At 40.0% G+C, this 12,417-nt stretch overlaps 1 protein-coding gene across 1 annotated transcript in view; it reads left to right on the forward strand.

The window, feature by feature from the left end:
- The window catches only part of ME1 (malic enzyme 1), a 158,691-nt gene that overhangs the window by 142,375 nt on the left and 3,899 nt on the right, over nt 1–12,417 (forward strand). The window contains exons 10-12 of the mRNA XM_033054780.2: nt 4,100–4,205; nt 7,001–7,143; nt 9,636–9,809. Coding sequence (XP_032910671.1) covers nt 4,100–4,205; nt 7,001–7,143; nt 9,636–9,809 — 423 coding nt within the window. The remainder of the gene's footprint in view (nt 1–4,099; nt 4,206–7,000; nt 7,144–9,635; nt 9,810–12,417) is intronic.

Below are 12,417 nucleotides of genomic sequence, written 5' to 3' on the forward strand. Positions count from 1 at the left end.
CCTAATAGGAGAAGAAAGGAAATACAAGTAAGCTCTGTGCCATGTTAGTATTTTAGGATTATGGAGATGCAGGCAGACCAGAGCAGTTTCTGATTTATGCTGCTTTGTGTTGATCCTTTGCTGCTCGTTTCCCAACAGCCAGAGTACAAAAGCTGGCTAAGCCAGGGCTGGAAATGGAAATGTCAGAAGACATGCTCTGTGCTTCTGGAAGATGTTTTAGTCAGAGCAGCTCAGCACTGACAGGTCCAACCACTTTGCATCTCTCCAGTGTCAGGAAGGAGACAAGACAGCAAACCACACAAATCCAGAATTGAGACTTCTGCATTTTGGCTCCATCCTCTTCTTTCTGCTGGCTGACAAAAACTCTGTGATTTCTTATTCCAGCTATAGGCATTCAGGGATGAATGTCTGGAAGCATGTACTAAATGGACTGGCAACTCCTTATTTTAAGGAAGAGACACAAATCTGAATTGTTTCTTACTTCCTGCAAGCCTTCCTTGCTCTATTGGCAGGGCACAGAGAAAAGTCAGTCATGCTCTTGCTGCTACCTTGGTGGAGATCAGAACTTAAGAATCTATCAGTTTGTGGAGGAAATAAAAATACTAGTCTAAAGGACTGGAATCTAAATTGCTGAAGTTTTGTAATGAAATCAGCTGACTGGTCTTGAAATTTTGGATGTAGAGCTTAGGAAGGTGTTATGAAGCTCCTTTGGGATCACTGGATTAACAATGAAAATACATTTCTGACACCTCTCCTACGAGGAAAGACTGAAGGAATTGGGATTGTTCAGCCTGGAGAACAGAAGGCCCCAGGAGACAGTCTCTCAGCCTTCCAGCATCTTAAGGGGCCTATAAGAACACTGGAGAGGGAATTTTTACAAGGTCATGGTGTGCTAGGACAAGGGATTTCATCTTTAAGTTGAAAGAGGGTCAATTCATATTAGAAAATAGGAAGAAATTTTTTTACAGTGAAGGTAGTGAACACACTGGAACAGGTTGCCTGGAGAAATTGTGGATGCCCCATCCCTGGAAGTGTTCAAAGCCAAGTTGGATGGGGCTTTGAGCCTGGTCTAGTGGAAGGTGTCCGTGCCCACAGTAGGCTGGCTGGAAGGAGATGATCTTTAAGGTCTCTTCCAACTTAAACCATTCTATGATTCTAATTTATTTTAAAACATTTATGTATTTAAAAAAAAAAAAACCAAACAAAAGACAACCCAACCATATAATTTCTGTTATAAGAATTTTCCAGGCAAAAATCTCTATGCACATAGCTGTTGTTATTTTTGCTAAGCCACATAATTTAATATTTCATTCTTAAGTTAATATGCTAGAAAAATATTTGCTTGGAGACATGATCTGTACTGACTAATGGGATCAAACTAATTCAGACCAAAGCTGAATAAATAACTAAATTTTAAATTATATGAGTTTTGACTTCCATTGGGCTTTTGTTTGTTTGTTTGAGTATATATATATATTTTTTAGAATGGTAGAATATCATGTGTGAAATTAAGAGCAGAAATTAGAGTAAGGCAGAAGTGAATCTGACCTGAGCTGACCCATCTGGCTAGCACTAGTGTCACTACCTAGCAGCCTGAAAAACATTACAGTAGATCAAATCCTTATTGGTTGAGTACTTCTTTGTAGCCAATTAAATGAGAGATCATTGTCAATGTCAGGACTTTGAATCCCTGGTGTTTCATCAGTAGGTGTTTTAACGCCTAAGCCAAGTCAAGTGTAAAACTGTAGAAGAAAGTAAGCCTGCTTCATGAAGGATTTTGGTTGTTTGTTTTGACTGAAATTGAAAATGAAAGAATAGCAACATTTTTATCCACTAAGATGTCAACCTGATATCCTGGCTGCTACATACTGAGGAAAAAAATCAAAGGTCACCTTTCCTGAGCAATTGACTGTCCAGATCTGCAGATCCTGGAGGGGCTCAGAACTACAGCCTGCCACAGCCTGAAGAGTGAACCCTTGGAGGTGGTTTTTTTTTCCCCCTTGGTAGTCCAAGGCAGTCTCCTAGAGGTTGTGTTTTAAGGTCAGATGGAAAACTGGCCTTCTCAGCAGCACCATTGATGAGCCGTTAAGGAACCATCTAAAGAAGCAGCCTGGGACTGGATGGTGGCCCAGGGCACTCACTTCTGGCTCCCCAGCAAACCTGCCTCCAAGTGAGGCTCCACCAAGCATTTCAATTCCAACCAGTCAGCAGATTAGAATGAGAAGTGGCTTTTATTGAAGTATTTTGAGTTAATCCTAGCAACAAGGTTTTGGTCTGGAAGATTTGGAAATGTTGGGGTTTCCTTTTCTTTGCTGACTAACAAGAAAGCTTCATAGTTTTCCCTTGAAAATGTTAAGGAAAATTCCTGCTTTAAAATGAGATGGGTCTAAAGTGTGTGTGCAGACTGTGGGGACATCTGCTGGGATGCTGGGAAATGGCAGACTGCAAAATACATATGGTGGTGGAATGATTCAGGCATGAACTTGCCAAAAATGATTAATACTGCATTCCCTCAGGGCTGACAATTCCACGCTTTATCCACAAAGGAATTCAAGTGCCCCTATCTCAGTGTTTCTGTGCTGATCACTCTAGAAGAACACTTAAGACCTGCATAAGCCCATCCAGACATAAAAATGTGTAGAAAAGAGAGATCTGTGGAAATGCCCTGCAATGATGGGTGAGCCAAAGGCAGCTGGCATGCTGTGGGGCAGAGCAGCTCAGCCAGCCCTGACCACAGGACAGCTTCCTGCAGCACCCTTGGGATAGGAGCACTTTCCTTGCAGGGGGAAATGAGGAGCAGCCTCTTCTTCTGCCCACCAGCTCTGGACATGGCTGAGCCAGGACCAGCAGAGGAGCTTTGGTGATGGGACTGGCATGGCCACGTGCTGCCATGTGCTGCCACACTGCAGAACTGGACTCTGAAATGAAGCATCAGCTTTCTCAGTTTTGTTATAAAAACTAATTGTTGCTTGTGTCTGATGGTGTGTGCAGGCCTAAATTGAGCCAAAATTTTCAAGTTTGTAGACTTTGGTGGAATTGTGGAATTAATTCTGTTTCAATACTTCAGTGTAGCCTTAATAATCTTGCTAAGATTAAGGAAATGTTTATTTTATCAGTTGTAAAAGGTGTGGATGGGGAAACGATACATAACTGTTTTGGCTATTTGGTCAAAATTACATTCACATTCAATTTTTCCTATATATCTGTTTAATCTGCATCTTTCTGTCTGAAATTGTAAGATGTTTGAAGGGCTGGAACCATCTTCTAGACTTGTGTTTGAAAAGTGCCTTTGCAGTGATATTTTCTGCAGCATGAGACTAAAACGAGGGGTGGAGGTGTGCTCATTTCAAACTTTTCTGCTGAAATTTTCAGATGTCTGTGTACAGACAGTGCTCTGCATATTTAGGCAACTAGCGGAATTTTCACAAGCTCTGGCCCATTCTCACCCTTCACTCCACGTTACCCTGAGCTCACTTTGCAGCCCAAGTCAATGCCAGTGATACTCTATAGCCCTTTCTCCTGCATCTATCATATTCCCTTTGGAACCCTTGTTGGGCATCAGTGGATGGAAATTGCCAGTAGAGATCAGGGTGAAAGTTTTTTCACAGCTGAGTCAATTTTGTTAATGCAGAAATGGTGTACCACACTTCTGCTTAGAATTATTTTTATTCCATTCTTAATAATGAATGACTTAAATATGAAAAATGTTAAGAAAAATGTAGGTTCCACTGTAGTCTAAATACTCACACTTACAGTCTCCGTACTTTTAGACAAGAGCAATGCTGAAGAAGCTAGGAGAAACTGCTTTTATTTTGCTAAGTTACAAGTCTCATATAATTGCTCAAATAGATGTTAATTCTGTGGTGTTCTATGGCTATGTTCAATTTAAAGTACAATTACTGAATTTATTGACTGCTTAGACAAAATAGATTAGTCCTTAATTTTCCTAAGCATGTACACAGTGTAACTTTGTCTGATACGATAGGTGCAAAAGTAGAAATGAAAATAGTATGTGTTAAACCAGATACTTTGTACACTGATTATCCCAGGACATTAGGTTCCATTAAACTTAACTATATTTTTCTTGTTCTGCACTCAGGGGCGTGCCTCATTAACACATGAGAAACAGCGTTTTGCCCACGAACATCGTGAAATGAAAAATCTAGAAGAAATTGTTAGAGATATAAAACCGTCCGTGCTAATAGGTAATTTCTTTGACTTTAAAGCAATGACCTTATTCTTTGTTGAAAAAAAAAAGGGGGAGCTGTGGCTTTGTCTGAAGGGAAGATCAAGTTCCTCTGAACAGTTTACCTTTGTGTGTTTTCAGAAAACATAGGGTGCATAATGGACTCTATTAAGCAACTGAACAAATAGTAACTATCCAAGCATGTAACACTGCTTTCATTCTGAGCCATCCATTTTACAGGGGAAAGAATCTGACTGGGTTTAAACATCTGATTCCTAAATCACTTCTGGTGTAATGTGGAAGGTGTAATACAAATAACCTCAAACTTAGAGTGAGAAAATGGAGCTACGCTCATGTAAAGCTATGCAAACATGAAGATGCTGTATCTGAGTATTTTTTTTGCTCGCATTTAGGTTCTTAGCCAGCAGTCCTTTATGCAGACCAAAATGCAGATTTTACAAAGACTTTTTCTTTTGTAAAGGCTGAAGGATTGTGGTCTCAATAACGGACTGCTCAGCTCTCTATAGTTCAGTTATTGTATTTCAATGACAGTTTCAGGAATGAACTGCAAATACTCTTGGTATTTTTTTACACAAGTAAGACTTGAAGATTAATTTATCTGGCTAGCAAAGTCATTCATCAGGTGCTAGAAAACTGAAATGCCACAGTGATAATTATCCTACGTTTTAACAGCTACCTTTTTGACTATGCCTACACCCCATGGTCCTTGTTCAGTAAAATCCTCTTTTGCCAGTGGTCATCAGTATGGTAAATGAAGTGTTTCTTTTCCTGTGCTACATGAAGATATGACTGGAAGAGGAGACCAAGTGGTCCAGAGAATTTACTTAGTATACTACAAGGCTGAAAAAGCTAGAGGGACAGAAGAATAGAATGCATGAATATTTATCCAGATAAAGGTGTGTGGATGCTTAGGGAAGATTTGTGAATTATTTTTTATGTATAAACCTAAGTGACTCTCCCTCAAGGTCACTTTCTCTTATCAATTCTGTATAATGAAGTCTCTTCCATCAGAAACAGCAATAGAAACTAATATTGGGGATTTTTGGTTTGAGTGACTAGACGTTCAGTATGTTCCCTGGAGTACCAGGAGTCATACCAGGGGAATATATGTTGATAGTCCTCCTCCCTCTGTTTTACTTAACTCTGTCTGAGCAAATCCTTACACACATTTCATTGCCTGCAATGGCTCAAGGAAAAGCCTTAATTTAGATAGACTCAGTCTAAGAAACTGCAATTAAAAAAAAAAAAAAGCCATAAGCATTTTGAAGCATTTTGTTTTACCTTAAATCTGAAGATAGTTGTCATTCATACTGTTGGCTGTTCAGAAGCAGTTTTAGAAGACACTAAACTTGGCAACTGAAGATTTAACCAGAAACTAAGGGGTATAACAGGCTCTTATATAATTATTCATCAAACACAGAGTGACTCAGCTGGTCTGTCACAGCTTTTACATCTAGGCATCGCTGTCCATTCACAAAAAATGAAGTACAGAGAGCTCAGAGTTACAAAAAAACAGTAGTATGTGACAGATGATACCATTCTCCATATGAAATCAGTCAGAAAATACTCTGAGATGCCTTAAAGAAATGTTAGTGGTGAAGCGTGACCTTTGAGCCAGCTCTGGGCAGTGAGGGCCCCTTCCACCTCCCCCCCAAGGACTTTGTGCTCACCTCAGGCAGATCCCAAACTGTCCTGTTAGACTGGGCACTGTCAGGATGCTCATTTGAGCATCAGTGACGAGACTTTACAGTACTGACCTGAGAAAGGCCCAAGTTCCAGGTTCTACTCTCCCAGTCTGGGTTTTAATCCATTTCCACTCCAAGAGAGGGAAAACAACCTCTTTTTCCTGCTTTTGAAACTCAGATGCTGTGTAGAAAGGGTGTCAGGCACTGGGGTCTCTGAGGACAAAGGAGGCTCCCTTCTCTCCAAGCCAGGTGAGAGGGGTCTCTGGTAAAATAAAGATGCCTAGTTTTACTCCAAGATCTGTTTATCTCTTTATTTTCACTGAAGGTGTGGATATCCTTGAATTCCCAGCTCTTGTAGATTATTCAGAAATACAGGTATACTTGTCATCTCAAAAAACATCACACACCTCCCTCTTTGGTCGTCAGTTGTCTGAGGACCAAGATCTAAGTACTGGCTGCAAGTCTGAAATGCAGCAGAGTGAAATCTAAGTTAGATGATTTCATCCTGCAGGAGTGGCATTCAGTTCCTGTGAACAGCATTTGTAAGTGTGGACAGTACAGGGAATAGAAAAGCATCTCTGGTGCAATGAAAAGGTGTGTATTAAAAAAAATGTTGCTGTCAGGGATGGCCTAGACTCAAAATTATTATTTATCAGCTCAGCTCAGATGTAGAAGGCAGAGATTTTACTCATGATGTCAGAAAAAAATTGCAATCTGTACACTGGATTTGGGAGAAACTATCCAGTCTGTTGCACAAAACTTTAGGACCCAGAGCTGCATCTATCTAATCCATACTGGACCTAGCTGCAGGCTAGGTGGTAACATTTTTATCTTACACAAAGGGCCTGAGAAAAGGGAAAGGAGAAATTCATCAGATCATCCATGAGTTAATAGGTTCTACCTTATGCTAGGGATAATACTGAAGTTTCACTATTGCAAAATCTTTTATACAAAACTTTATTTCAGTTACATGTTAGGAAAAAGGCTGAACTCCATTTGAAAGAAGAAGACAGAAAAAGGAGCTCTGTTCTTTTACAAGTGACATGCATGTCTTACTTTGAACTGATCTAATTTGTCTACTTGTTATGTGTGTATTTTTCTCCTTTAGGAGTTGCTGCAATTGGTGGTGCTTTTACTACACAAATTCTTCAGGATATGGCTGCTCAAAACAAACGTCCTATAATTTTTGCTCTCAGCAATCCCACCAGTAAAGCAGAATGCACTGCTGAGCAGTGCTACAAATACACAGAGGTAAGCAAAGATTAACATCTTTCCAGTATAAGTCATGAAAAGTAAATTTAAAAATAAATTTTAAGAGGGAAGAGGACAAAGGGTGGAGTAGCAGGTACTAATCATATCTCTGTACAGAGATAAAATGAGTTAAATTAAGTAACAGATTTTTCGCATTTTATCAAGACAATTTCATAGAATTCACTTCATGCTTGTACTCTCATAAAAACATTTCATATTTTTATTGGTGTAGGCAACATTCATAATCTTTACTATAACCAAAGCATCAGTCACCATTAATCATTAAAGCATTATGTCTGGTTTTGAACTGTACCATTTTGTGTAATATATACATACAGTGGTGTGGATGATACAATCCTCCAAAGCCTTCTTCCCCTGGCCCCTGGAATTTGCTATAATAGATAAAGTATCCTAGATACCAAGGTTGAGCCAAATTCCTTCAGAATTTGGTCACTCTCCTAACACTTCGGAAGATAATTGGTTAGAAATTAGGATGTTTAATTGGTCCGTTTACCTTCAGAACTTCTCACTTAGATTGGATGCTGTTCTTTGTATAAACTTTTATTGGTTGTAGTTTGAATCCTCCCTGAACCTATAAATATAGCTGTCTGCCCTTTGTTTGGTGAGAGAATCCCTGCTTGACCACCCTTCGTATGAAATAAAGACTCTTGTGGAAATCGTCAAGTAAGACCTCCAGTCTTTCTCGGCTGGTTAAAATGTGAGCTTTTCTGAGAGATAGCCACATGTTAGCACTCTCTGGTCCTGGCAAATACCATCTGGGACTGAAAAAGAAAACCACATTTGTGGCGCCTTGAACAGTGCCTGAAAACTGGGTTTTCGCACTGGGGCATGCTTTTCATTTGAGATTTCATGAATACTCTTTAGGGTAAGAAAATACTTCAGTACATGAAACAGAATCTTTAAAATCATTCTGTATTAATTGACTCTTCTTACAAAGTTTTCTGTTACATAAACATAGGTAAAAATTAAGAGAACTGTGCTTGTTTGTTTATTATAAAAATACTGATAAACACATTATCCTGTAATTCAACCTAGAATTTAAAATGTATGTGTACCTGACTGTATGTGTTTTATAGTGGGTGTATTTGGATTTCTTGTCAAATGCAGGGCATTCTGAATGACAGTTTCTCAGTGTTTAAAAGACAAATTTAGCATGTCCGTTCTCCACAGCAGAGATGTAATTACAGCACAGAGCAGGAGCCAGGGAATCAACCTACATGAAGGGTTTCTTGTAGTGGGTAACCACATGCAGCAAACAGAGCAAAAGACACTCTGAAGTATTTGATCTGTCACCAAAACATATAATAAGCAGGCCAGGATTACAGTGCATGACACCAAACAAAACAATATTCTTCTGAAGAGATGAACAGCAACAGTGGCCTATTTTAAAATGCACTATAGTGCATATCAGTTTCCAGTTCTCTAAAACAGGCAGAGATATTTCTGATACAAAGTGCCTCTGAAGTATTTAACAGTGATATTTATCACTTTAGCAGTGCTAGCATAAATAAAGGCTGGCTTTTCTTCTCCAGCTAAATTCACTGCTTAAATTTGAGGGTGCTCCCTCCTCAGAGAGGCAGAAGCCAGCGGCCTTTGGGCTGCAGACAGGGAGGTTGTGCAGTGTCACTCCCACATGAACTGCAGCCTGAACTGAGACGCACATCTCTTGTCTTCAGTGTAACTGGTACCCATATAGCTAAATTCCCTTCATTCCCCCAGACAGACTGGCTCTTCCCTCCTGCCTACCTGCACCAGTCTGGGCATGATTCCTGGGCCCTGCCAGCCCCAGTCCTACCTGGCATTACCCAAAAATCTGCTGGGAAACATTCTAATGGTTTTTCAGTACAGGCAGGTGCCTGAGTTGGTGTCCTCACCCTACTCTGTATGCTACAAAGAGGGGACCCCCAAGGTCCTGGCAGAGGAGCCTTCAAACTGACTTGTGCTGTTGTTTGCACCTCTCTTGAGCTGCGGAATGGGCTCAAGGGCCTGAAGTGGGGAACTGTGAAGAAAAGAGAGCTCTGTCTGCCCACAGCTCCTCAGAAATCACCCCAACCAAAAGTGTGACATTTAGTTGTCTTTTTTTGGGTGCTTTGCTATTGGAAAAAAGTCCAGTAGCATCACCTTTGCTACCATAGCAGTATTGCCCACTTTGGGTTTTACAACTCTGTACTTCCCATGTACAGCTCCCATGGAGCTTCTTCTGGCATGGATGCACAAAGTGAATAATGACAATGGTTTCAGTTTCCCTCCTTCTAAATTGCACAGATAGGATTAAACAGGCACAGAGAATTACCAGTAATCAGCTCCTGATGTCCTTGAGACATACTCAGGCAAATAGCTCTAACACCCTCTCAGAAGAGATGCTAAATAGAAGCAACCCAGCTTCCACAGTGGTGGATATTTAAAAGGATGTGAGAAGTATTTCAACAGCAGTCTCTCAATTAATACGCTTTCTTTTTCTTACAATTTAGGGACGTGGGATTTTTGCCAGTGGAAGTCCTTTTGGTCCTGTCACTCTTCCAAGTGGAAAAACACTCTATCCTGGACAGGGTAACAATTCCTATGTGTTCCCAGGAGTTGCCCTTGGTGTTATTTCATGTGGAATGAGACATATTGACGAGGATGTATTCCTCACGACTGCTGAGGTACTGTATTCAAAATTATTTAAATTCCTTAACTTAGTGACTTACTATTAATGAGCAATTAAACAGGAAGAGCTGAACTTTAAAATGGGAAAAGTACTGCTTTCTGTGTAAGGTCTTTATTTGCAAGGTTTATTGTTCTTTATAAATTGTATTTGAACAAGTAATTTTTAAAAAGTTAACACTTGGCCTAGGGTCACCTGACCTAAACTTTACCTTCTGTTGGGAAGGAAGAAAAGAAAGATTTCAGTGCTGTGTTACCACAGGTAGACATACATATGTACAGTTTGCATGCACAGGCCCATAGGTTTGATTTTAGATTGATAGGAATTATTATTATTGATGTTAATAGCTTTGGGGTGACGTGTGTGCGCGCACGCGTGTGTGTGTGTGCGTGTGTGTGCGTGTGTGTGTGTGTGTGTGTGTGTGTGTGTGTTTTACTTACAAAAAGTGTATGAGTTTGAATTAGAAAGCCCTGGGCAATGCATGTTAGTCTGACCATGTCCATGCAAAGTAATTGAAAGCCTGATACTTTGGGGTTTTTTAAAGGATATGGAAGTAAGGAAGAAGGCTACCCTCAGTTTACCATGTTAACTCCAACTGACCCAGGCTCACTTCTGGGGGAAATTTCTGCCCAGTCCAGTTCATACCAGTTACAATCCACAGCACTTCATCAAAGTGCAGTGTTCTTCTCTTCCAAGAAGCTGTATAAGCACACTTGGGAATACATATGCTAAGGAGGCCTCCAAGCATAAACTGGAACATTAGAATTAAGGAACAATTAAAAAAGAGGGGGAAAAAAGCTGCACCAATTAGCAGATGTGTGAATGCTTTATTCAGCTCCTGCGCTTCTCTAAGGAATATTTCATTCAGATTCTTGCTCCTTCTTAGCTCTTCATGGTTTAAAGGGAAGAAAGGAGTCCTTGGCTATCACTCAAGGGCAGCTGATAGGCAGTGTGATCCTATGACTGGCAGTTTATCATACAAAGCTTTCTTTAGGGGCAGGCACTTGCATGCTGTCCCTGCTGGTCTTTCAGAGGATTTTTAAGGTGCATGCTATGGCATCTTTAAAGAGGTTTGCTAACAGCCTGCCCTCTCTAAGAAAGACATTCACAATTTGCATCTTTAAAATTAGTAAAAAGCCCAGCCTGTCTCCACTGGCTTTACCCATTATAGAAGGGCAATGATCCATCTCCTAAGCCTTTGGATAATTATATCTTCCCTTTAAATCCTCCCCTGTAATTTCAGTTGGATATGGTGATCCTCACTTCCTGGTTTAAACTGCTGTGTTAGAGCTGCCTTACATCATTGTAGAAGTGGCTTCATTTCGGTTTGTGTGAAATGGTTCCTATATAGTGAGAGCTGATGACAAAAGGTGGCACATTGTGGATTGAATTGGGTTTCATGGGACAGTATGAAGTCAGAAAAAAATCAGGTCTGAACAAAGAAATGTAATGGTCAGGGATATAAAATAGTATCAGAAATTGTGAGGAAGCTTTTAAATTCCCACTTGAGGTAGAAATTTTTTCCTGACTCTTTGGTACAGGTTTTGCTATACAGTTGCCTTCCCCTACTAAAATCTCTAGAATAGTTTGACATATAAAAATGTGGTTTTTGCCTTGCATAGAAAGTTCTGTTGGTGGCAGGATCCCTGGGTGGCTGCTCCCCTTTCTGCTCCCAGCTCAGGGCTTTCACATCTGGTCTCCTTACGTGTGAGGGGCTGTGGAGCTTGGGTGTGCTGAGCTGATGGGTGCCAGAGGAGTCTGCCAGAAGAGGTGTCAGGGGTGTGAAGGCTGGCAGGGCTGTGTAGGCCCTTAGCTGAATAATTACACTGCAAAGCAAAAGCAGAAGTGCTCTTTTTGTTTTGTTTTCTTGGCTTTTTTAATGGAAGGATAAAATCAAAATAGTTTCATGGAGGTTTTAGAATAATTCTTAGTATTCCTCATTTGAAATGGAAGCATCCAAGATGCTGCAAAATTTAGAGAACCAAACCCATGCATTTTGGGTAGAGGGACCTTCTTAGATTGCCAAGGTAGTTTACCTGAAAAAAAGAAATTATAAAAAGTAAACAGCCCAAGCTGCATGCCTGCACCTCCTGCTTCTTGCTTTGCCACCTCTCCAATTAAATCTGATTGAAGTCACAAAGAAGTAGTTATTATAACTAGAACAGATTTTGCTTTCAATGTTCTTTTCTTCCTGTCAAGTAAAATAGAGTGTAACTTTGAGTTTGGATGATAAATCTAAGGTACTGTAAGCTGTAATACTTCTTAACTGTGGGCAGTTGTTCTGTCATGACAAGGGATGCTGCCTATTCTTTTAGGTCCTACTAAACATGACAAAAGAGGCAGATATTTATGAACTAATAAAATAATCTTGCATGTGTGACCTGATGTTTAGTTCAGAAATAATCCTACAAAATCTTCTTATTAGGGAGAATATGTCCTCCAAAAACCAAGATGTCCCCTACTTGCTTTATGCCATTTTGTCGTGGTTGCCTGTCATTTAGGTTCTGCAATAACTCTTCGCTAATTTTTCTATTAAAAAATTAATTCATTATTTAAAAATTAATTAATATTTAAAACATTAAAATAGCCATACTGGGTTGGACCTA

Source organism: Catharus ustulatus, chromosome 3 (genome assembly GCF_009819885.2).
Source record: "Catharus ustulatus isolate bCatUst1 chromosome 3, bCatUst1.pri.v2, whole genome shotgun sequence".
Lineage (NCBI taxonomy): Eukaryota > Metazoa > Chordata > Aves > Passeriformes > Turdidae > Catharus > Catharus ustulatus.